General features: G+C 48.3%; 1 protein-coding gene across 1 annotated transcript in view; it reads right to left on the bottom strand.

The window, feature by feature from the left end:
- Positions 1 to 345: 345 nt before the first annotated feature.
- PDCL2 (phosducin like 2) overlaps positions 346 to 26577 on the bottom strand; it is a 287508-nt gene continuing 261276 nt past the window's right edge. The window contains exon 6 of the mRNA XM_085642073.1: positions 346 to 677. Coding sequence (XP_085498199.1) covers positions 487 to 677 — 191 coding nt within the window. The 3' untranslated portion in view covers positions 346 to 486. The remainder of the gene's footprint in view (positions 678 to 26577) is intronic.

Genomic DNA, 26577 nt, shown 5'->3' with positions numbered 1-26577 from the left:
GACATTGTAATCTTGACGGCAGAAACGGCGTCCATTGGGCATTCTGATGCTGTTCCGACCAGCCGGAAGACTCCGAGAGCTGGTCCCAACCGCATCGGAATGACTGGATGGTTCACGCTCGGACCGCCGACATAATTCGGCGGTCAGTCCGCAAACTGACTGTATCGGTTGGAAAGCCTCGGACCGCGGTCGGAAAGCTTCCGACTGACGGTGAGAGGCTTTCCGACCGATATTGCAATTGGCCCCATATTTTGAATTTAACTGTGTGCATTGATGCCGGTATTCTGCCACTTATAAACATCAGAGTATTTCTTTGTGTAGGGCACTAAGACTTAGGAATTTGTCAAACAGCAGTATGTTTATTTTTGTTTTAATGTAACGCTTCATGTACAAAAACATTTTCTTCATATGGCATGGTGCTAGGGCAAGGTTGATTGAACATCAGAAATAATTTATCCTAGCCAACATTCAAATAGTACATGACAATTACATTTTGCTATCAGTGTTAATTTTGGACTTAAGTTCATCACATGAATCACCACAAAAATGATCATCATCTGAGTAGTGAAAGGAAGTACTTCTAATTAAAGGCTTCATCTTCTCATCAATGTCTTTTTTGTTATCTTTTCTCATGTCAGTGTGTATGGCACCTACTTCTGTCAGCTTCCATTCAAGTCCTGTAATAATACATGCAGTTTTGTTGAGTAAACAAACATTTTAAATATACCGACCAGAAAGTAAATACATGCACAAACTATTCAAAAATATTATTATATTTAACATTTCTGATAATTGTAAAGGTTTCACTTCTAATCTGTGCAAGTAAGAGTGAAGCAGAAACAGGGTAGTGTGTAAAATAAAGCATTATGAAATAAAGCAGAGAAGGAAATAATGAGTGCTGTGAGCAAACAAGCATTGGTAAAACTAATAGATTTCTCTTATGTGAGAGCTCGGTTTTTTCCAATGTTTTTAGGTTTCTCCTGCACAGAGCTTGCTTTCGTTGCTTTTCATTGGTTCCTGTGCTTGCCACTTAATATTCCTCTGTTTTTTTTAGCTGTAGTATATTGTTTCCTGTTTTCCTCTGTATTCACCATGTGCTTTTCTTATCAGTTTCCCGGTGACCAAGTACTGTTTCCATCTGCATTTGGAAATATTTTCTTTAAGGTTTTGCAAGCTGTGACCACCCCTGCTTGTCCCCTCATCCCCCAGCGCAGCAGTTTGTTTTTTTAGGCGAGGAGTGATTGAGTTGCCCAGAATAACATGCTGTTGAACTCACACCGTGACTTGAATCTGCTTCCCCAGTTCCCAGTGCTCTTTCTTTTAACTCGTTATCTTCAACATTTCCAATGGTCGGTAAAGCATGGCTGCCCCTGTGCCGGATGTACTGCTTATGCTCTATGGCCGCTTTCATGTTAACTGAAATCCCTACGCAAAACATGCTCGTCCTGTTGTGGAAATTTAGCTTACAAACTGAACATTATCTGCGCCATCTTGCCTCTCCTCAGCGCCACGCACAGCGAATGCACGGCCGCCATTTTAGGCACCCCACTCTCTCCCCACTCATTGTCAATCGCCAGCGCGGTCCCCTTGGCGCTGTGAGCATCCCCCGCGCGCTGGCCACCCCCGCTCTCTCATACAGGCCATAAACCCTCTCTTTCTGCGCGACCCTGCTACGGAACCACTTCCGACCGACAACCCATACATGGTCATGCCTCTCCTTTGATAACCCCCTTCCTCTGCGCCCCATTGTCTGAACTGGTCCCAGGCCATCACCTAGCCCTGCGGATGCAGTTTATTGCCCCTACTGTAAGGGAAACACCCCACATCAAAGGGATTACAGTAGATCAAAGCCCCTACTCCCTGAGACCCGACCGGTCACACACCCCCCAGGAATTGGCGGAATACCCTGCTGCGCAATAGCCATCTCCTACTGTGGGTGGGGTGGGAACTTCTACTGTATCTATGTGTGGGATCGAATCTGAACCGGGGCTTCAGGGGATATTCCCCCCGTACATCAAGGGAATCTCAAGAATGTACTATGTGTAATAAAGCAATAAACCAGTGTATAAGAGACCAGGTCTCAGAGATGCAGTTAGAGCACCTCGTGACGATACCTTGCTGTCTGATCTGATGTGTTCTGCTCCGACGGAATAAAACTTTGTTTCCTGCCTTCCAGTCTCCGGCGCCTGCCTCTTTTATTGGTAAATTATCGAGTGGTATGAGAGGCGATTACCGCCGGGCAAATACTTGAAAGGTTATCGACTGAAACTGCCGCTACCATTTAACAATTGGCGTCCCAAACGTGGGGCCCATCAGCGACACGTGGATCCAGTGGGAGAGGTCCCGACGACAGAGTGAACGACTGCAACGATCGGGAGAGCTCCTGCCCAATAGACCCTCGTCTGGCAGCCGATCATCCGAACTTCACTGGTTCCGAGCAGACCTCTCTCGAGTGATCTACGGTCCTGACTGGGAACCATCAGGAGTGCCGCGGCAAATACGGAGAGTAGAGGACGATCGGGCGCTGGAGGCGGAAGACGAGAAACTGTCCACGCGGTCCGGGTAAGGTCGTGATACACGACAAATTGAGAAATAATTGATTGATTGTTTGATGCTTTGGAAATACTAGTATTGCTCATTGATTGTTCTTTTTGAGATATTCGCTGTCTACAAACGGGGAGGAGTAGAAATACTCTCTCTCTCTCTCCCTTTGCAGATAGTGAAGGGTAGGTAACGCAGACTTTTGTCCCCGTTGAAACCCGTCGTGCCTATCTTTATCTCCCCATTGATTGATTGTCCGAACATTGATTGTTTTGAAGAATAGTGCTTTTTGAGATATTCTCTGTTTGCAAATAACGTAGAATAGGAATATTCTGTCTAGTCTTTGCAAATAGTGAAGGGTAGGTAACGCAGACTTTTGTCCCCGTTGAAACCCGTCGTGCCTATCTTTATCTCCCCATTGATTGATTGATTGATTGTCCGAACACTAGTTGTTCGATATTGGTTCTTTGGAGGTATTCTCTGCTTACAAATAACGAAGAATAGAGATATTCTGTCTAGTCTTTGCAAGCAGTGAAAAGATAGGTAGTGCTGACTTTTGTCCCCGTTGAAACCCGTCATGCCTATCTTCTCCCCACTGATTGGTAGTTGGTTCTGCCCGGACCGCTTATTAGAGGTGAACCACCCGGCTCCACTGGAAGGCACCCCTAATAAGGACATGTTCACTAAATATGGACTAGTCGCCGTAGCTTATAGCAAGCTGTGGCATAAATATACCAAGAAGGACCCCGAAAGTCAGTGGCCACTGATGGGATCCTTCGACGACCATAAGATAGAAGCGCTAGAAATAGCTCTGCGTAGCAACAAGACGACGCCTACTATGCTTGACAGTATCGGCATGTGGCGCAAAGAAGCGACGCAACGGAAAAAGAGGGAAGAAGTAAAAGCAGAAAAGGAATTACGAAAGGCAGCTCACCTTGCCGCTAGAAAGTTAGAAGAAGACATAAAGGAGAGAAGGGAAACTAAACTAAGACAGGAGCCCGAAACCTCAGGCCAGTACGCTGTTAGGACCCCTTCTTTGCTCTACCCTGAGTTGTCCTCCAAGCAGCGAACGAATGACGAGTTACTGTTAGGTCCCCCGATCATTTACATGCCCCCTCCGTATGCACCCTCCCAATCAATAGTGCAACACCCACAACCCCCGAACACGAGCGAAAGCAGTACAGGGGCCTCGGCCCTCACGGCCTCCGCGCCGGCTGAGCCTCTTGTGCCTAACCCAACGTCGACTACAACGCTAGACGACCATGAGATAGGAAAGAAAGAGTCCACCAGAATGAATCGATTAACTAAGGATGAACGAGCAGGAATTGACAAGATAGTAGGGACGCTGGTGGAACGAAAAGAAAGTGAGGAGTATATAACAGACGTGTATAACTCGTACGCCGACAGCCGCAGACGACACTTCGTCGTACGGCTCTGTTATCACGCCCTGAATGCATATGAGGATAGGTACCACGATAAAGGTCCCGAAGGCTTAGCGGCCCTATATAGGAAGGTAGACATTGGGGAAGAAAGAGAAGGCGATGTAGCGAACCTCTTCACCCGTACACTCGAGGTCTACCGACACCTTAAAGAACATGGACAGACCACCAAAACAGAAACCCCCATAGCAACTAAGCCCCAGGGAGGAAGGTCCGATGCCATGATGCCCATTAAAGAAGCTGCCCCCTACTGGGTCCCCCCACGGGGTCAGGGAACACACGACGACATCAACCACCAAGATGCGAAGGGAAGGGTTGTATATAACTGGGTCTACCAGCCGTGGGACCGGCAAGATATTTTGACCTTTAGAAAGACTCTACCCGACTTGAGAAAGAACCCGACTGCCTTCTACACTGAATTGGGTACAGCCTTAGGCTCAACGATAATGACGTTAGCAGATATCGACTTGTTCTTTGGGCTATGCCTGCCGGCTGATGTGTGGAAACAAATCCGGAAAGTTGACCACGCTGAGCCGTTCGGATATACCTGGGTACAACTCGATACCATAGATAAACAGCGAGAACCAGGACAGAAACCCCCGAAGGCCATCTTAGAGCTCCCAGACAAGATTGTACAAAAGCTGAAGACTCTAATCCCAGAAAGAAAGGTAGACTGGTCGATAGTGACGGCTTGCCGCCAGAAACCCCAGGAGGATGTGTCTGAATACTTCTCCCGATTCGAGACTGTGTTCTCCGATTACAGTGGCCAAGACATGACCACCGCAACCGGACATCACCTCTTTGTCCAGAATTATGTAAAGGGTCTGTCGCCAGAAGTTTCCCAGAAACTACAGACCAGCGAGAGTAGTTGGGCAGCCTCCAAACCCGCAGCAATTCTCCAGATGGCCCAGTACTACGAAAACCAGAAGAATGAGAACGATAGGGCGTCAGAGAAGAAGAAAAAGGAATTAAAGGAGAGGGTGATGATAGCACAGTTGCAAGGGGTGACCATAGGAAGGGAACCCCCAAAGGAGAATTACCAACCAACCGCCCCTAGAAAGCTACCCCCTAGAGACCATACACCTACACCCTACAACGGACGGAGAGACTTAGATGGGAATCAATGTGCGTTCTGTAGAGGGTTCGGACACTGGAAATCCCAGTACCCGGTCCTTCTGGAAATGAACAAGAATAGGGACCCCAGAGACACAGCATATGACCCCAGAAATAGAGGACAGGGACGAGGGCACACGAACAACACCATCAACGACAGGCCAGGCAGACCGAACACCTTTGATCGCCCCCGACAAAACCAGTGTCAGCAGTCCGACTACGAGAGCACCCATGACTTCGCATAGGACCGCCAGGGACAAGGGAGGGATCCAGTCGAACTCCGTGTTGACCAGCAAGGTCCTTACGTCACCGCTAAGGTCTTGGGCACAAAATCTCCATTCCTGGTAGATACTGGGGCGACACGTAGTGCGTTATCTAAACGACTGATTCCTAGGGCACCCTTGTCTGGCTCACACGTAACCTCAATAGGCTTTGACGGAACGCCCTCCACTAACCCCTTATCAGCACCAATCTCCTTTGACTTAGAAGATAACACCACTGACACGACCTTTCTGCTCTCCTCCAACACCCCCGATGCTATTATGGGGCTCGATTTGCTAAAACATTTTCGAGCCACCATCAGATGCTCCCCAGACGGAGTTCGAGTCATCCTACACGATAACCCAGATCTGTCCAGACCCTGTCACACACGGCGTATGCTCTCTATAACCGATGCTGATACGTCCCTACTCGACACATTACCTTCACATCTATGGGCTAAAACCGACTCAGATGTAGGGCGCATGGTGATCGACCCGGTACACATAACCGTCCGACCGGACGCAGTGCTCCCAAAGCTTCCACAGTATCGGATATCACCCGAAGGCGAGAAGGCATTGGTGGAAATCATCGAGTCCCTGGTCGAGGCAGGAGTGGTAGAAGAAGTAGTCAGTAATGTTTGCAACAGCCCTATCCTACCCATTGTAAAGAAGCAAGGCGAGGGGGATGAGAAAGCCTACCGTTTCATTGTTGACTTGCGAGAGGTTAACAAAGTAGTCATACCCCAGTACCCCGTAGTCTCAGACATCACCACCATCCTCACCCTGATTCCATCCACTGCCACCATCTTTACTGTTATTGACCTCAAGAACGCATTCTTTTCCATCCCCATCCACCCAGACAGCCGCTACCTGTTCGGCTTCACTTTAAAAGCCCGTTCGTACAGATTCTGCAGGGCACCCCAAGGCTACACTGAGAGTCCCAGTATTTACAGCCAAGCCCTCAAGAGGCAACTGGATGCAGTCCAACTACCCGATGGAGTGGTGTTGATACAGTACGTCGATGACATTCTTTTGGCGGCCGACACCACTCCTCTTGCCGTCACAGCCACCATTCACCTCCTCCGCTTCCTTGCGGAGAACGGTCACAAGGTCTCCAGAAAGAAATTGCAATTCTGCCAGCCCCAGGTAACGTATCTAGGCCACCTACTATCCAAAGACGGGAGGAAACTTACCCCTGACCGAATTCAAACCATCCTAGAAACCCCTGTTCCCAAAACTCAGAAGCAAGTACGATCCCTAGTGGGCCTCACCTCCTTTTGTCGACAGTGGTTGCCAAACTTCAGTCTTACCATAAAGCCTCTGCTTTCCCTGCTGGCTAAGGATGTCCCCTTCCCCCTCCCCTGGACACCTGAATGTCAATCCTCCTTCAAAGAATTACGAGACGCCCTCTGCTCGGCCCCAGTCCTAGGAACCCCAGACTACACTAAACCTTTCTCCCTCTACACCCACGAAAGGGAGGGATGTGTGTTGTCTGTCCTAACCCAGTCCATAGGCCCTAAGCAACGCCCTTGTGCCTACTTCTCTGCCACTCTCGACCCCGTAGCCAGAGCTTTGCCCGCCTGTCTTCGAGCAGTAGCCGCCGCTGCTGTCTCTATCCGACAAAGTGAGGGGATCGTGCTCTCGAACCCCCTCACGGTATTGGTACCCCATGCTGTTGACACCCTCCTGAACCAAACCAAGACTCAACACCTGACTAGCGCACGACTGACCGGTTATGAACTGACTCTGCTTGCACCCCACATCACATTGAAACGATGCACCACTCTGAATCCAGCTACACTACTGCCTCTCCCTGACGCTGACCCCAATGCATCCCCTATACATGATTGCGTGACCCTCACCGACGAACAAACCAAGAGTAGGGTTGACCTCCGGGATACTGCCTTCCCGGACCCTGACGGAGAACTGTGGGTGGATGGCTCATGCATCAAGCTCCCCGATGGCACCACCTCAGCTGCCTATGCAGTCACCACAGCCCGAACAGTTGTTGAGACAGCCCGCATCACACAGCGATCCGCACAGGCGGCGGAACTAATTGCTCTTACACGAGCTTGCATCCTGGCAGCAGGGACAACCGCAAACATTTACACAGACAGTCAGTACGCCTTCGGGGTAGTTCACCACTTTGGGCTCTTATGGAAAGAGAGGGGATTCTTGACTTCTCATGGCACACCCATCCTGCATGGAGATCTAGTCTCTGCCCTGACCGAAGCAGTCCTCCTCGCCACACGGTTAGCTGTGATCAAATGCCAGGCACACAAGAAGGTGACAGACATTATAGGACAGGGAAATGCACTAGCTGACATTACTGCCCGAACCACAGCCGAGAATAGGTCCACGACCCGTATGTACGTGACCAGGTCACAAACTGAGAAATGGAAGGATGCTAGGGAAACAATTAGGGATATCCAACTAGCCAGCACACCACACGAGTTAACTGAATGGGCCCGGGTGGGATTGAAGGACGATGACGGTTGCTGGCGAACCAAAGACTTGAACAAATGGTCGTTACCAGATTCATACTTGATCCCCATGCTGACCATGGCTCACTCCCCCGCACACATAGGGTCTGCCCCCATGATCGAACTCATCTCTAAAGTCTGGCACAACGACAAAATACCAGACTCAGCCAAACGTCTAGTCCAACAATGCCTAGTATGCCTCCAACACAACCCTGGGAAAGGAACTGCTGTACCCCGGGGAGGGTTTGGGGTCCCCAATCACCCCTTTGCAGTCCTACAAATGGACTATGTCCAGCTAGAAAGGTGCCAAGGTTTGAAGTATGTACTCGTCATTGTGTGTGCCTTCAGCAAGTGGGTGGAAGCCTACCCAACCCATGACAACACCGCTATGACTACCGCAAAGGTACTACTGAAGGAATTCTTCCCCCGATACGGCCTTTGTCGAATTTTGTGGAGCGACAATGGCCCCCACTTCGTAGCCGAACTCATCTTAAAAGGGTTGGGTGTAAAACAGAAGTTCCATGCGGTTTTCCATCCCCAATCTGCAGGCCTGGTTGAAGGACACAATGCCACATTGAAGCTTAAGATAGCAAAAATAGTCGCCACCACAGGGCTAAGATGGCCAGACGCTCTCCCACTAGCATTGCTATCAATGCGTTCCACCCCCACCAAACACCACTTAACCCCCTACGAGGTCGTCTTCGGGCGGCCCATGAACCTTTGGACTGCACCAAAACCGACATCCATCCACGACGTCCCGGACGTCCTCATGTCTGATTATCTGTACAATCTAACTAAAACGTTGTCTATCATCCATCAGCAGGTGCTGCACGCCATTCCCGATGTTTCCAGGGGCCCCGGGCACGACATCCAACCAGGTGACTTCGTCTTAGTGCGTAACTTCCAGCGCACCAAGAGTCTGGAGCCCCGGTGGACGGGCCCCCTGCAAGTCCTGATCACCACCCGAACAGCTCTTCGAGTGGAGGGGAAACGCAATTGGCTGCATGCACACCACTGCAAGAAGGTATCACCGACCCTGACAACCACGGACAACGTCACCGCCCAAGAGGAACTTCTGAACAAAGACCGACCATCCCTGAGCCGCTGCCCGGATACAGAGACACTTGAATTGATTGAATATCCCGATCCCACTGTGCCATCCAAAGAAGGGTATAACTTGCGACGAAAGGAGAGAACTTCGGCTAAGCAGACCACAGGCTAAGTGGACATCTCAGAGCGGTAGCCTAGTCACTTCAAAGGCCACCAGGAGAGAAACTAAGCAAAGTCTGTGGTTCTGCCCGCTACCGAGTCTCTCGAAGGTGATGGAAGCGCCCGACATGAAGGTGATGGAAGCAACCGGACGTCCGAAGATCCCCTACAAAAACCCAAAGACTGACCGAATGCACAGCTTTAAGACTATAACACTTTTTATTACCCTTCTCTTTTGCCTTCTCCTCATGGTCACCTTCTGGATCATGGAGGAGAACACACCCGCTCATAAGACATTGCTGACCACCGTTCAACCTACCACCACGAAGGAGCACCATCTGATCTCACTTTCACCCCAACTCCGAGAAAGGCGTAAGGAGTTCTGGAATAACTCTTTTGTGCAGTTGCTCCACCAACACAATCTTGCCACCAACGCCACTAACTGCTGGATCTGTGGATTGCTACCACATGCCACTGGGCACTCAATCCCTTTCATCCCTTCACCTTTTTCTGTCCATGGTTCCTGCCTCGCCTGGCTGATCCTTCTGCAGGAGAGCTACAAGGACAATGCCACTTCCGGCAGAACCATGTCACACTTCTACCATGGGTTCTGGATGAACAAAACTGGTAGAACTTCCGCCCTCTTCTGCCCTCTGAGATCGAACACTTCCTTTCACATGGACATCCCTGCCAAAGAACGAGTTGAAATGCAAGTGTTCAACAATCCAGCCAGACCCACCTTCTCTTACCTCCGAAAACGGACGGCCGCCACCCTAACAGTGGCCCTGTCAGTCATCAACATCACTGGATCTGTATGCCTCGAAGGCCTGGGGGCACAGCTGGTGGGCCACAGCTCCTGCCTCATCACCCGAACATTGGATTCAGTTGACCCACCCTCCTTTGTTGCCTCCCCGAATATGTACTTCGTCTGTGGTACTAAGGCCTACACCTGGCTCCCGAGAGGTTGGGGAGGCACTTGCTACATCGCCTTTGTCCTTCCTCCGACGTATGTGGCCCCAGCAAACCATCACCGACAGAAACGGGCCAAAGACATTGTGCAGGCCGACTCCACCGGAGCATAGTTCATGGACGCAGTCAAAGGCCTTGTTCCACTCTGGGGCCCAATGGCAAACAGCCGTGCCATCCGCCACTTAACCCAGGCAGTCGAAACGGCAATGAACATTACGGCTGGCGCCCTCGCCAACGACACCGCCGAGCTCCAGGCCGTCCGCTTAGTGGCCCTTCAGAACCGCCTCGTTCTAGATGTGGTTCTGGCTGATCGTGGAGGAGCATGCCGCATCATTGGGTCCAGCTGTTGTACCTACGTACCAGACAACTCACCCTCAGTCTACAAAGCAATTGAACACCTCCACAGACTGTCCACAGAGGTCCATCAAGAGCAAGAAGAATGGTCGCTGGGGAGTTGGTTTCGGGACGCTATTAAAAGTTGGGGATGGAGGCTGTTTTCATTTATCCTAATACCGATTGTGATACTATGTGGATGTTGCTTGGGGATTCAGTGTCTGCCACCTTTATGTTCGCTTTTTATGAACTGCATCTGCCCTAAGACTTTGAACTTTGAAACAGAGCGGATGAAAGCCCTTTATGAGGTGGAGGTCCGTAGTATTATGGGGATAAATCCGAACTAGACAAGCTGGCGAGATATGTTAAAAGGGAGGACTGTGGAAATTTAGCTTACAAACTGAACATTATCTGCGCCATCTTGCCTCTCCTCAGCGCCACGCACAGCGAATGCACGGCCGCCATTTTAGGCACCCCACTCTCTCCCCACTCATTGTCAATCGCCAGCGCGGTCCCCTTGGCGCTGCGAGCATCCCCCGCGCGCTGGCCACCCCCGCTCTCTCATACAGGCCATAAACCCTCTCTTTCTGCGCGACCCTGCTACGGAACCACTTCCGACCGACAACCCATACATGGTCATGCCTCTCCTTTGATAACCCCCTTCCTCTGCGCCCTGAACTGGTCCCAGGCCATCACCTAGCCCTGCGGATGCAGTTTATTGCCCCTACTGTAAGGGAAACACCCCACATCAAAGGGATTACAGTAGATCAAAGCCCCTACTCCCTGAGACCCGACCGGTCACACACCCCCCAGGAATTGGCGGAATACCCTGCTGCGCAATAGCCATCTCCTACTGTGGGTGGGGTGGGAACTTCTACTGTATCTATGTGTGGGATCGAATCTGAACCGGGGCTTCAGGGGATATTCCCCCCGTACATCAAGGGAATCTCAAGAATGTACTATGTGTAATAAAGCAATAAACCAGTGTATAAGAGACCAGGTCTCAGAGATGCAGTTAGAGCACCTCGTGACGATACCTTGCTGTCTGATCTGATGTGTTCTGCTCCGACGGAATAAAACTTTGTTTCCTGCCTTCCAGTCTCCGGCGCCTGCCTCTTTTATTGGTAAATTATCGAGTGGTATGAGAGGCGATTACCGCCGGGCAAATACTTGAAAGGTTATCGACTGAAACTGCCGCTACCATTTAACACTGTGTACAATTGTGCAGTATGTCGGCCGCCTGAGAGGCTTTGATCATAAAGTGTTGATGTTTCTCGTGCTTTGCGGTTTTGTTGACAGCAGGCATTGTAAGTCAGTGAGTCTGCCTGTGCTCCTGACCTGGACTGTGGTGGTGCGCATATGATCGGAACCTCTTAGCCTTTTAATCTTCATCCCTCCTTTTTCCTGTTCCAGCCCGGAAATTTCGTCGAGTGAAGCTTATGGTCAGTCGCACACTTTGTATTTCATGGGAAACTTTGTTTGTTATTTTCCTCTAGCCACCTTTGTGTACAACATAGGAGGTATTTTGTTTACAACGTGTGCAGGCTCTGTTTAAGGTATTATTTATGTACCAAAAGGGCTCTAGCGCATGTATTTGCACTGTCTCTCTGGATGTCCTGGGGACAGAATGGCCATGACTCAGGCTCTAAGGAAGTGGTTAATTAGTACGCAATTTGCGCCTCTTCTGGCTCAAGCATCTATTTTGACAGTCTTTAGGGAATCTGCATGGATGTTGGCATATTTAGTTCAGTTTTTTTCTGGCTCTTGCACTGTCATCAAACTTCTTTATACCCCCTACCCCACACCACATCCATTTCAGTTTGTGTAGCTGTTAATATTACTGATGCCTCTGACACAATTGTTTGAGAAGCCGGGCTTCATCTCCCATCACTTCCCACTTAACTACTGTCTTCTCCCAAAGTCCTGCTGCATTGAGCCGTTCTGTGGAAGCTCAGTGTGTGATTTTCCACTGCTCCCCATATTGTATTTTGTGTCCCAAGGATACTCCGTTATCACATTAGTAAATATTCTTGCACTTATGATGACCATCTCATTCTATGCGCAAATTGTGTTTTAGTAACTTGTAAAATGCAAAATTATTTGTTTCTAGATGAGCAAGTATCTGGGTTGTGCATTCAAGCTGCATCGAATTGACCAGTTTTTTGCGCCCATGTATAACAGCTTGTTAGTGCCCACATTTTCAGTGGTATAAGTAGCCAGTTTGTGGCACACATTTTATCCAATGGTAAAAGGTAGGAATGTTCATGTGTGGATAACCTGTGACTAGGAATGTGTCTGCGTGGATATCCCGTGACTGAGAGGGAGTTCTATCCTTTCCTTCATGAGTAGGTGCCCACTCGTAAGAGGTTTGCTACTTAATTGGGCACTGCGAATCTCTCTTCTTCTCCCATCCCCATGCACCTGTTACTTCTTCTCCTCCCATTTTTTGCTCCTGTTGCTTCTTTCCCTCCCACTCCCATGCTTCTGTTGCTTCTTCCCCTCCAACCCCATGCTCCTCTTACTTCTCCTCCTCCTACCCTGTGCTTCTGTTACTTCTTTCCTTCCCACCCGTGCTCCTATTGCTTCTTTCCCTCCCACCCTGTGCTCCTATTTCTTCTTTTCCTCCAACCCTTGTGCTCCTGTTTCTTCCTACCCTCCCACCCCATGCCCCTGTTGCTTCTTCCCCTCCCATCCCACCCCTGCTCCTGTTGCTTCTTCCCCTCCCCTCCCACCCCTGCTCCTATTACTTCTTCCCCTTCCACCCAATGCTCATGTTACTTCTTCCCCTCCCACCCTGTGCTCATGTTACTTCTTCCCCTGCTCCGTACTCCTGTTACTTCTTCCCCTCCCACCCTGTGCTCCTGTTACTTCTTCCCCTCCCCCTGCTCCTGTTGCTTCTTCCCCTCCCCTCCCACCCCTGCTCCTATTACTTCTTCTCCTCCCACCCTATGCTCCTCTTGCTTCTTCCCCTGCCACCCAATGCCTCTGTTACTTCTTCTCCTCCACCCCCCGTGCTCATGTTAGCTCTTCCCCCGATCTTGTGCTCCTACTATTACTTCTTCCCCTCCCATCCTGTGCTCCTGATGCTTCTTTACCCTCCCACCCCGTGCTCCCGTTACTTCTTCCCCTCCCACCCAATGCTCATGTTACTTCTTCCCCTCCCACCCTGTGCTCATGTTACTTCTTCCCCTCCTCCGTACTCATGTTACTTCTTCCCCTCCCACCCTGTGTTCATGTTACTTCTTCCCCTCCTCCGTACTCATGTTACTTCTTCCCCTCCCACCCTGTGTTCATGTTACTTCTTCCCCTCCCCGTGCTCCTGTTACTTCTTCCCCTCCCACCCCATGCTCATGTTACTTCTTCCCCTCCCACCCTCTGCTCATGTTACTTCTTCCCCTCCCCGTGCTCCTGTTACTTCTTCCCCTCCCACCCTGTGTTCCTGTTACTTCTTCCCCTCCCACCCACGTAATAATATTACTTCCTCCCCTCTTACCCTTGTGTTCCCTGATTCTTCTTCTCCTCCCACCACGTGCTCATTTTTCATTCAAGTTCCTTAGTTTGTACCATTACTTTTCCGTTGTGGTCTTCTTAATGCTATTTTTCATATTACTTTCAGTTTGCCACTTTTCCCTGACTTCTGTTCTTCCTTGTCATTTTTTCTTTCCGATATCCTATCCTCTAATCATTAACTGTTATGGATTATGTGGAAGGCTTCCCTTCCACCTGCTGCCAACCTTTCTTGTGTTGTTGATTCTCCTTGTCATGCTTCCTTTGCCTGCTCTCCATCCTCATGAACTTCATCGCAGTGCTTCTCGGCACTGTTTCGAGTCTGCACAATCCTCCTCTTAGGTCTTTTTCACATTGTTGCTCTTTATTTCTCCAAATGCTCCTGGTCTTGCTAGTACTTCTTTCACAACCTTGTGCCAGTGAGTAAGGCTTTTTGAATGCTGCAGCTGTCTTCTCCTAGTTCCTATGCTCCCCTCTGCTCCGAGTCCCCATACCGCTTTCTTGTTCTTTCTCTTTGTGCTGTGGGTCATCCACTGCTGTTCATTGGCCTGTTACCAAGGTTGCGATCTTCATGAGGTATAGCACTGTGCCAATATATTTTGCTGATCTTCTGATAATGGTACTGGTGGTCTGAGCGGGAGCCATGCTCAACTCTAACTGGATGTACCATACTTCATTTTATGTGATTAGTTTGCTGGTGCATCATTGAAGATGATATTTAACTTGATCGTTTAGTAGAGGTGGTAAGTCCATGGTGGCAGATGTTGGAATGCTATGTTTTTCTCAGTGTCATGCACACCAGTGCCTTACCACACGTTACTGCACAATATATTGCCTTTCTCAATAAACAAGTCATAACACTTTTAAGGAGTTCCTTTAAATTATATTGCACAACTGCTCACCAAGCTAAAACTTAAAAAAACAAAATTATTATTAATCACATAGGCGAATCCTAATGCATTTGCCAATGTTCGTTCAGATATGTTGCACAGCACTCCGGGGTGATCTGCAACATGGATGAAAGTAAATGAAATATTACCCTTGTAGGCAGTCAGTGCTAAGAGATGAATGCGGGAGGGACGGGCAGGCATAGAGAGGGCCTGCACAACACATGCACTCTTGTGGAGTGCTAGTTTCTGTTAATGAAGATGTTCTTTCTTTAAGAAATTAGCTCTGCCAAGGCAGCAAGTTGGAGTGTGATTAGCGTTGAACTGTATTGGAGTTGCAAACTTACTACCATCTCGTAATTAATCTGTTATGTGCTCAACACGCTACCTTGAAAAGTTAAGCGCACAGCATGAGCAGCGCTTTAAATGGTCAGGTACTGTCTGGTACTGAGTCCCTTCCCCTTCTTTAATTAGAGAGGGAGAGTACCGCCACTTCTCAGAACTTCAGCTATACATTTAATGGAAGAGTACTGGCACTTCTCAGGAGCAAATAGGTACTCTAATTAGTGAGTACCTGCAGTTCTATATTTCCATTTAAAGCACTGAACATGAGTAACTCTACTATCAAACATGCCCACGACCCTAGCATACCACTGGTACCATCACAGAAACTGCACAGCAGCCATCAGCTGACCCAGGACCGAGAGGAAAGGTCTTCCAATCCGAAGCAAAGGATTTGCTTTTTAAAAACACATTTTATTGTGTCAATCTTTATGCAGTATTACAAATGCGGTCACGTGTTTATGGCACATTTTGGTAAAAAGTCAAGGAAACGTTTCTTGCTAGTGGCAGCAGTCACCCGAACATGCCCTGTAACTGTCTCTCAGGTACGTACCTTTCTGGGCATGGCTGGGTATTGTAGTCAGGGGATCCCGATCTATGTCAAAATATCAAAGCCGTTGCAAGATTTTGTCAGAAAAGATACCACATAACCCCTTCAGTAGTCTAAGAAGCTGAGAATTGTTTCAGTGTCAAATTTTATTGCAACATCATTCCAGAATTAGATGTTGTGTTCAACACACCTCATTAGTTGAACGTTACATAAAAAGTAATAGCTCTGCAATGGAAATGTAATGGTGGGTGATTGAAGTACTCAAAGTAACTGTCAGAAATCAAAATACCTGCATTCATTACATGAGAATAGATGGATTTGGAAAATTAATCAACAGGCAGCCCACACCTGGTCCTTTAAGGAATGCCCCAAGTCCGTCTGTCACGCATTTCTGAGTCTGGAATCGCATTTTGATAGCAGGCTCAGGCAGGAGTGGTACAGTTTGGAAATATTCCAAATCACTAACGTCAGTAGTGTGAATTCTACAGGGGCTAATGGGTAAGATCGGATCTGTGCCCGGCCTTAGTGCACTCTGAAGCCCTTGGAGAACAAAATGGTCCATATGGGCAGCGTCTGTAAAGCATGGGTCATCCGTATGGGAGAAAACATGCCCTTCCGGTAAAACGTCTCCAAATGTGTGCAGAGCATGGTTCGTCAGTGTGCGCTGGACCTACCGTTCCTGAGTGATAGGAAGCCGTGGGTTGTCTGCCAGGGAGCCAGCGGGGCAGTGGAGCGCCTGGCCACCCAGCATCCGAGTCAGCCACCTGCAAGCCCAACAAGTTGTGGACAGTGTTTGTATGTCTTCCGGATTAGTGGGAGGCCTGCCAGCAGTAGTGCTCTCAGTGACTATAGGGCTGCGAGGTCTGCCACGGGTTTAGAGTATGGGATGCGGGCATCTGCATGATACCAGTGTCTGGTGTATTGGCATTGTGCAACCAAATAGTGAAGGTGTAAATGAGGGACTCTGAAGCCTCCGTGTTCATAGGGGAGCACAAGGGTGTCTCAGCCAATTTGAGGCTGTTTACCTACCCAGACAAGTCGTGTCACTATGCTCCACAAAGTCGCAGAAAACAAATTGGTGAGTGGAATCGGGATGTTCTGAAAAAGTTTTTAAATAAATGGGGGAGCACCACTATTTTGTTAATGGCTATGTGTACCCGCTAGGGATAGTGGCATGCAGATGCAGCGCTGCACCTGGGAGGTTAGCCTATCCACCGCCGGACCATAGTTTAAGGGTATGACTTGTTCCTTTGTCTCGATGTATATGGATGCCCAGGTAGCGAACAGAGCTTTCACACTACTTCAAAGGGAAGTCACAATGCAACCGAGTATTCGCAACTGTTGATGGGAATAATTCCAACTTATTCCGATTAATATGGTGGCAGGACAATGCCCTACACCGGATTAATTCCCTAAGTATCGGTGCGAAGTTGTCAGCAGGGTGGTGTTCAACGAGTAATATAACATCAGGAGTGAAACCAGGAGTGGGCCAGGTTTAAATTGCAAAACCCTCTTAGTCTGTAGATGGATCACCAGTGGGTCAATGAAAAGTAGTGGTGAGAGGGGCAACCCTGTTGTGACCCTCATATTATTGTGAATGTGGCTGAGAGTGTACCATTGGCCCTAAACTATTGGTAGTGAGTAAAGAAGTGCTATCAGGGATGAGAAGTTATGTGGAAAACCCATTTAAAAATTGTGGCATGCAGGAACGGCCATTCAAATGAATCAAAGGCTTTCCCTGCGTTCAAGAGTACGACCACAATGGGCACCGTAGGAGATATTCTATTAAGGACAGCAAACACCGTACTAAGATTCAGGGACGTTGAATGATGTGGAACAAAGCTCGACTGGGCCAGAGAAATAATCTGGTCCGGTAGGAGGACAAGGTGGGTCGACAATAAGGATAGTGGCCGATAGGAACTGGAATGCTGTGGGTCTTTACCCGGTTTTAGAAGTAGATGATCACTGTCTCTCATAACATAGGTGCTAAGACACCCCTCTCCAGAGCTTCCGAGCAAAGAGCAAGGGCTAGGGGCTAGGGGATGTTTGTACGCCTTGTAGAAGGCACCAGTATAGCCATCAAGGCCAGGTTCTTTACAGCCATCCATTGAGTAAATTAATTGAACGATCTCCTCAGCGGTGAAAAGCTCACTAGGAAACTGTTGGTGTGCAGTATTCAGCCAGACCGAAGTGATCTCGCTCAGGCAGGCCATCCTTTCAGTGTCAGCAGTGCCCAGGTGCGTGGTGTAAAGATCAGTGTAATATCTAAGGAGCTCAGCCTGTATATCCACTGTCTCTGTGAGGTGAGTGCCATCTGCTCAGTGTAACTCAGAGATATATGATGTGCCCCTAGGGGGTTAAGGAGCCTGGCTAGAGTACATCCCGCCCTCACCCCCTCTTCGTAGCGACGGGCCCTGACATATTTTCACAAGTAGTTGGCTTCATGCTCTGCAGTGTCTCTAAACTCGGCCATTAATTTAGCACGCCGGGGTATTTGGGCCTTGGCGGTATGCTGAGCACTAGCTCGATCCAGCTCAGCCAGATCGGTCTCAATGACAGTCAGTATCTGATGCAGATCATGCAGTATTCAGGCATGTTTAGATATACATGTGCCCCTGGTGTATGCCTTGAATGCTTCCCACAGGGAAGCCTGTGACTGAAACAAGCCTTTGTTGAGTTCGAAATAATCAATAAAAGCTGAACGGAACTCAGTGTAAAAGAGATCATCATGAAGTGCCACATTGGGGAATCGCCAATGACATTCAAGGCCGCACGCAATAGGCACATGCAGTGTCATCGCAACAGGAGAGTAATCAGAAAGTGTTTGTGGGAGATGCATGACCAAGCTGAGCCTTGGTGTAAGCGTGGCCGAGAGAAACCAATAGTCTATTTGCGTCCAGATGTCATGGGGCGCAGAATAGAATGTGTATGCATCTTGAACCGCAGTGGTAAAATCCAGGAAGAGGGAGACACTAGATCCCTCAATCTGAGCGGTTCCAACTCTTGCGCCCTCTGGAGCACTACATCTCAAGTCCTAAAATTGAGGAGTCTGCCCAGTAGATCAGAGAGCAGTTGCTCAACGAAGAGGTCGAGATGTTCAGAGTCCGTTGTCTCCCCAACACCCAAGATGGGGATATTATTGTGCTGTCCCTTGACCTCTAAATATTCATTGGATGGCCACTGCTTTCAACCTTGTCTCCAATCTCTTCACCACTGTAGTGGTAGTATCGTCAAGGCCAGATATGTGCTCCTCTGCTCCCACAATCAGCGCGTCCTATCTATCTAGGTGCTCACCCATGCAGTCTATTTAATTGGCGATTGTGTTGAAGAGAGCGTCTATTGCAACGAATCCCGCCCTGAGTTCAGACATAATGGCTTCCATGCCAGTTGGCTGATCAGCCGCATTGCATCCTGCTGCACCACCATCCATGTCGGTCACAGTTTCCACTTCCCCAGTAGTTTTCAAACACTCGAAGGACAGTTTATTGCTGTCTACGGTTACCCCATACCATGGTATTAGCGGGTGCAACTACGCTTACCCTGTGCTATCAACGATGGGAGTGAGGGCAAGTTCTGGTATCAGCAGCAGTGGGGGTAAGAGTATACAGGAGGGAGGCACCTGCCATCACACTCAGAGCACAGATTTAAGTAACAATGGGGGGACCCAGAGACCAGGTGCAAGCCTCACCCCTCCTACATCAGTGCGCACACTAGTCTGTGGGCCATTCCTCATGATGTAGCGAGCAGAAAAGGTTCAGCAAGGGCCACTCATGCAGTTCCATCAAGGACACGTCCCAATCTCAGGGCCCAAGCGCAAACCCCACTGCCAAATCAGGCACCACCCCAGATACAGGAACGATATTTTTGGCAGGAGCACTAAGTAAGCGCAATGCCATCTGTTGCGGTCACTTCCGGGGCTAGCTGGTTTGCATGGCGGCCACCCCAGGGCCTCAAAAGCAATGTCTTAGGACGTCCCAGTCAGCCAACTAACCCACAGCAAAGCATAACCTCAGCAGGTGGCCAGGCCATGCGGTGCAGCCAACAGGGATAAGAGAGCGCGTCATGCCACAACCGCGCTGCCGAGCAAGGTTCTTACCGGCAGCCCAGCACGGCTGCCATACAGGTAGGATCTCTAGTCTGAGGGCTGCGTCTCGGCACTGACTTGCCGCGGGCCTCCAGATTGGGTCCAGTGTTCAGGTCTCAAGCGGTCCGTAGGTGGGACGGTCAGGTTTCCTGCAGCGTTCTATTGCCCTCCTTTGTCACGTCTCCCCTGTGCAATCAAGGGCAATTCAGATCGCATTAGAAGGAACGGGCTGCACCGTGCGACTTGTCCTCCCCACGCCTAAGGCTCGCCTGGGGCCCCTCTCACTGCGGGGCCTCCGAGAAGCGTGGTGGTTGCCAAGTTCAATTCTACCCTCCAAAGTGTTGAATCTACCGGGAGTAGCCAAACTCGACCCCCATACTGGTCAAGACAGTAGGGGTGGGATCCCCTATGCCACGACCCTCATTACCACGTTCTAGGTGCCCATCTGACCCAGGATCATAGCCAGATTAATCGCAGCTTCAGCGCCATGCGGCCATCTTGGTAGCTGGTGTGGCCACGCCCCCGGTCAGTCACTTATTTGACAAAGTCCTTCAGTTGGAAGTTGGAGGCGCATGAGGCCGTAGATGGTAATGTTGGTTGGATCTTCAGACGCTCCACAGGGGAGGATTCCATTCCTTATTTTCAACCAGTTTTTCTTTATACTAATATTAAATAATATTCTATTATTCACGATTAGTATAATCAAAAATGGAGCACTCATAGCTGGAGTGGGGCCTCTTGTAGCATCTGTGGTAAGAAAAAATGTTTTTTTAAACACATAAACACACTCTCACCCACAAGTATGCACACAACACACTAGTAGCAGTTAATTTATTGGCCCTGGGTTCATGTAGTACCATATACTAGGAAGTTACAAGTAAATTAAATGTGCCAATCAGGTGTCAGACAAATTTACCGTCCTTTAGGTAGAGGGCACAAGCACTTTAGCACTGGTTAGAAGTGGTAAAGTGCTAAAGCCAAACAAAAAGAAATCCAGCAAAGAAGAAAGGGTGAAGGCAAAATGTGTGAGGGCATACCAAGCCAAAGATGTCAGGTCTAACAGTAAGAAATTAAATATGTTAAGTGTGTCATTTATCTTTAAACCTGCAGTATGAAAAACCAAAATGCTTTTTTCTTGATTGATGTAGCAAGTATCACTTTGTCTTAATGAAAAACTAAGGGCTGAATTAGTGTTTTGCAGAGCGGGTACTCTGTCTCTACAGCAATGCAATACCTTCTCTGCCAAACTCACAGTTTCTGCCTGTGTGCTTTAGAGGTGGGTGATAAAAAGTATGTCAACAGGAGAGCCTACACCTGCTAAGTACGTACCGTCAGACCGCCCACTCAATTTAGAGTAGGTGATCAGATGGCTTTATTATTGTCTGTCACCCCCAATTAAATCCTGAAACTGAGGGACTTTAAAATAAAACAATGACCCCCATACCATGGGGAAGTCTCCCATGGTGTGGGGTCATTAGTTTGTCTTTTTTTCAAAAACAAACTCTCGCGTGGATGAGGCTTACTATATAGGAGGTCATTCTCCCAATAGATCATGTGATCCTCTGAGCTGTCACAAGCTGCTTGGGCCTCAGCTTGCTGCCTCAAGTTCTCAAGAGAGGGGCGCGTCTTTTGAACTCAGCAGAACTACTTTCTGGATAGCTCATCCTCTGTTTGCCAACCAGCCAATTCAGGTTCGGGGAGGTTTTAACAGGGTAGCAATGTCCTCCCCTGTAAGTTCCAGGACATTGTCCTCAGGCTCAGCCTCCTCCTGGACCATGAGAGATTCATGGGATGGTTTCCCATGCGCCTTGCTCTTCCTCTTCTTGGCAGCCATCAGGGTCATTTTTCCAGGCTACAGGTCTCCTTGAGTACCCTCCCGGGCTGTAATGGTCCTCGTCGTCAGGCAGACACACTCAGCCAACCCCTAACATCTCCAGGTGAGGCTGCAGGTCCACCTACAGGCATGGCAGGACTCACAGCTACCGCCAGGGAACCTGAGACCCCCTGCTCCACTCAAAGGGAACAAGAACTACTGGGTAAAGACTCTCACAGTTGTGTGCTACCAAAAATCTTCTGGAATGCATTGGGGATTACCACATCTGAGGAGACAAGGTTACATCTGACAGAAGAAATACTGGCTCCTGTGTTCCTCAGAATCTCCACTCTCTGCCCGTTGATGGTGACCCCTGCCTGTACTTGGAAATATGGGTAGGCATGTGGGCTTTGGGCACTATTTTGTTATTACCATGGGACACTAGGTAACCTCAACTCTACCCCAATGCTAACTAGGACAACCTCTTCCCCAAGCAGCACAATGGACAACACTGGGAAGTCCTCTTAGGGCATTTGGAGTCTGACTTCATGTGCCCATACATATAGCATAGATAGCACTTGGGGAGGACCTTCCCTGGCTTCTTGTCAGTAAACCCACATTTCTTGTGGGCAGGTTGGGACTAAGTATCCTTCCCCTGAGAACTATATTTGGGGACCGTTTGGAGAACTCCTTATTTTTAAGTTAGTCTCCCCCCTCTCTCTTCTATTGGGGACCCTGTTCACCCTTTTGGGGATCCCCCAGATACCTACTTGTGGACCCTGGTACTGAGTCAGTCCTCTGCCACCTTAGCAAGCTCCCTAGGATCAGTGAGCTCACTATCCACTAGGTGCTGGTGCAAGTCTATAAAACAACTGCTGAACATGTGCTCTCCGGCAATCAAATTGTACAACCCTTTATTTTATTTATTTATTTTTTAAGCTTATATAGCTTGCAGCTACCCCCAACGGGGGTGTCCCGGCGCTACGGACGGTAGGCAGCAGTAAGTTTCTCAGTGTGGCTAAGGATTGGAAAACAGGCAGGTTTTTAAATTGCGCCGAAACAGGCATTCAGATTCAATCACACGAAGAGACAATGGCAGGCTGTTCCATGATTGAGCAGTGATAACTGCAAAGGCTCTGCCCCCCATTCTGGAGAGACGAAATCGGGGAGTACGTAAGAGGCATTGATGATTCGATCTAAGTGATCGATTAGACTGGGCATGCTTAAGTCTGGCTCTGAGATAAGCAGGCCCTTGACCCTTCATCGCTCTAAATGCCAGGACCAGGGATTTGAACTCTATGCAGCTAGTCACGGGCAGCCAGTGTAACTTTTTTAGGTGAGGAGAAATTGAGTGACGATAAGGGATGCTACATATCATCCTTGCCGCCGCATTTTGTACAATCTGCAAGCGTTTGACCAAATAGGCTGGAGCTCCAACATACAGGCTGTTCGCATAGTCCAGGTGTGATGTTATAAGGGGGTGAATAATGGTCCTACGTGTATCCATGGGCAGAAAAGGGAGAATTTTATGAATCATGTGAAGCTTACCAAAGCATGCAGAGGTAACCTTATTTATTTGAGCCTTGCAAGACAATTCGTTGGCAAATTGGAAACCAAGATTCCTAGCTGAGTTCATCGGTATAGGTGGAGGGTTCAACTCAGGTGGCCACCAAAGTAAGGGTAAAGGGGGATTTTTTCGATTAAATAAACAGCACCTCGGTTTTATCCGAGTTGAGCCTGAGAGTGTTAAGTGACATCCAGGACGAGATGTTGCTCAGGCAGCGTCTGAAGTTGGAAAAACTAGCGTCCGAGTGATCTCTAAATGAAAACACAAGTTGAGTGTCATCAGCGTAAGAGATTACTCTGACCCCACATGATTCAACCATCATAGCCAGCGGCGATAGATAGACATTAAAAAACAGTGGGCTCAGGGCAGAGCCCTGAGGGACACCGCAACTTAGTGGTTTGTTCTCCGAGACAAACGGTTGAAGGTGGACCTGTTGAGTACGACTACTTAGAAAGGATCTAATCCAGGCCAGAGGGGTTCCCTGAATCCCGAGACTATACAGTCTTTCTATCAATATGGCATGGGAGACCGTATTGAATGCCACGAACAGGTTGAGGAGCACAAGCATAGCCGCCTTGCCTGCATCCATGCATTTGCGAAGAGTCTCTGTCACCTCCAGAAGAACAGTCTTGGTACTGTAACCGGATCTGAATCCGGATTGGGAATCGTGGAGAAGTTGTCTGGACTCAAGTTAGTTAGAGAGTTGTTCTTGCACTACTTTCTCCAGTATTTTGGCTGGTTTAGGTAAAAGGGAGATGGGCCGAGAGTTACTGAACACCGATGGGTCGGCTTCAGGTTTTTTAAAAATTGGGATCAGCATGGCCTGTTTCCAAGACATAGGGAAATGACCAGTTTGTAATGAGGTGTTCCAGATCATATTCAGCAGAGAAATGATAAGAGGGGCGAGTGAGCTGAATAATTGAGCCTGATATGCATGCCAACATTTTTTTCGAAGAGGTATCGGTCGAGATAATGTTAAAAGATGTAAAAGCCTCCTCCTTGGATACCCTGGAGTCAAGAACCGGGACTGACAGGGACTGGTTGAACATGGAAAAATAGCTATAATTTTTTTGTGAAAACAGTTAGATAAGCCATCACAGAGGCTTTGGCTAGGGCAGGTCGAGCTTGATAATGCAGTTGATTTGGTAAACTCTTTCACTATTTTGAACAGAGTTTTTGAAGAGTTATCAGCAGAGCTGATTTTCTCGATAAAGTACTCTCTCATTACGGTACTTTTCAATTTGTGGAATTTTTTAATGGCAGCTCTATAGGTGGCTTTAATATCTGGATCATATGATTGTCTCCAGCTCCGCTCAAGCTTTTTACAATTGCTCTTCTCAGCACGCAAGGCGGGGGAGAACCAGGGTGCTGAAGGTTTTAACCTAAAGGAAACTATTGGTCGCATAGGGGCAATAGCGTCAATGGCTGAGGATAACCGGGCATTAAACTTTGAGACATCAGTGTCTAGATCCCCTCCTGACTGCCAAGAGGAACTAGAAGGTGCGGGGGATAGCGAGGTGATTTTGAACCATTTCCTACCATAGTCCCTGGCCTTACCTGGAATGTCGGAGCGAGGGATAGTTGCCAGACTAAATGGGATTAGAAAATGGTCTGACCAGGTGAGAGGCAAGGGAGATGTTGTGGTCAGATTTGGATGATTGGTGAACAATAAGTCCAGCATATGGCCCGCCAGATGTGTAGAGCCACTAACCCGCTGGGTAAGATTGAGGTCCTCCATGGTGTCCAAGAGCAGTCCCGCTTTGGTGCACAAGGTATCATCCACATGCAAGTTAAAATCTCCTAATATAGTGAAAGGGGAGTGCTTAAGTGATAGGTCAGCAGCCGTGGTATATAAATCAGTGAGAGACTGGGGGAAAGAGCCAGGGGGTCTTTATAAAAGAATACCTGTCAGGATAGAATTCGCGGCTTCCGAGATGTTAAAATACATGGCTTCTAGAGGGCCAATGTTAGAGAGTTTCCTAGAGATGATCTTCCAGCCTGAGCGTAATATCACAGCAATCCCCCACCTGCCTTGGTGCTAGTACGATTTATCCCCACAAAGCGATAGTCAGGGGGAATGGCAACATTAAGGTCAGGCTTAGAGGAGTCTTTTACCCACGTCTCCGTTAGAAATATTAAGTCCCAGGAATGAGTTTTAAGGGCTAGCCAGATATCTCCTGAATTACGGGGTAGTGATCTACAATTGAGCAGGCACGACTTGATGAAGGAGGAGGGGCCAGAGGGCTCAACTACAGGTCCTGTGGAGGAGGGAAATGGTCTGGATGGTGCAACAGAACCTGGCTTAAAAGAAAATAGACAAATGTTACAGTTAAAATGGTCGTTGAAAGACCCTGAAAAATTACAAAGCAACGGGGCGTTGCACCCTTTGTAGACCTCTACATTACTGCCCTTCACCCAACTATCTAGTTCATTGCCAAAGTGAGCTGCAAAATCCACCTAGAACTGCTAGGTAACGCCCGGCTGTCCTTAAATTTCTGCCTATCCTTCTTAGGTGTAAGACCATATTTTCTAACAAGTGTGTCCATCAAGAGTGCATACTTGGAGGTCCTCCTTTGAGACTTTCCTTCCCACATTCAACACAAACATTTTCCAAAGCCTCTGAAGCTCTGCCTTCTTGACGTCATCCATGTTGATCAACTCTGTCTCCATTGTAAGCAAAAAGGAGGTGAGGTAGCTTAAATTTGTGAAAAAGGAAAAATAGCCAAACCAAGAACTAAATATAATTTTTTTTAAAAATCTAAATTAATGTCAGATTATTTTCAGGGATTTTAGTGTTACACAAATCACTGAGTGGTACTGCAAAAACAGAAGTACTGGATCCCACCACTGAGCACCAATGCAGGAAAAAGGCGTGAAGATCTTTTTTAAAAAACAGCCATAATCCCTGTCAGAGTGAACCAGAAAAGTCACTATTAACCTGGGCTTAACTCTCTAGTAGGTTGGCACAAAAGCAGCAAGTCTTAATTCAGAGGCATTATTGTTAAGTACTTATGCAGCACACAAACAGTAATAAAGTGATAACACAACAAAAAAAAACCCACACTAATTTAGACAAATGGAGTAACATTAAATAAATAAAATAACACTAAAACTAATTAAATCCAATCAGTAGAACTGGAGTTATGATTTTTTCAAGTTTTAAGTGAAAAACAGCATCTAAAAGATCAAAGCGCCAGCTGCAGGTACTTGGTCATGTGAGACCGGGGCAAAGTGGAATGTTAAGGCTGACCACGATGGAGCACGGTTCTCAGACTACTTTTTGGTGGAATTTCTTTTATAGCCCAAGTTTCAGGTTTTGACTGGAGGAGCACCTTCAACACTACTTCCAAGTGTACAAGACTGGTTGGGCAACTCCTGGGGGGGGGGGGGGCAGGACTCACTCCATGCAAAGCCCAAGAGCAAGATATCTGGAGCTTTTTATGTCCCTGTAGCTCACACAAGAGGTCAACCAATGAGGCA

Source organism: Triturus cristatus, chromosome 2_2, assembly GCF_964204655.1.
Source record: "Triturus cristatus chromosome 2_2, aTriCri1.1, whole genome shotgun sequence".
NCBI lineage: Eukaryota > Metazoa > Chordata > Amphibia > Caudata > Salamandridae > Triturus > Triturus cristatus.
The sequence above is the reverse complement of the archived record's forward strand: the minus strand, read 5'-3'. Positions and strand labels throughout refer to the sequence as shown.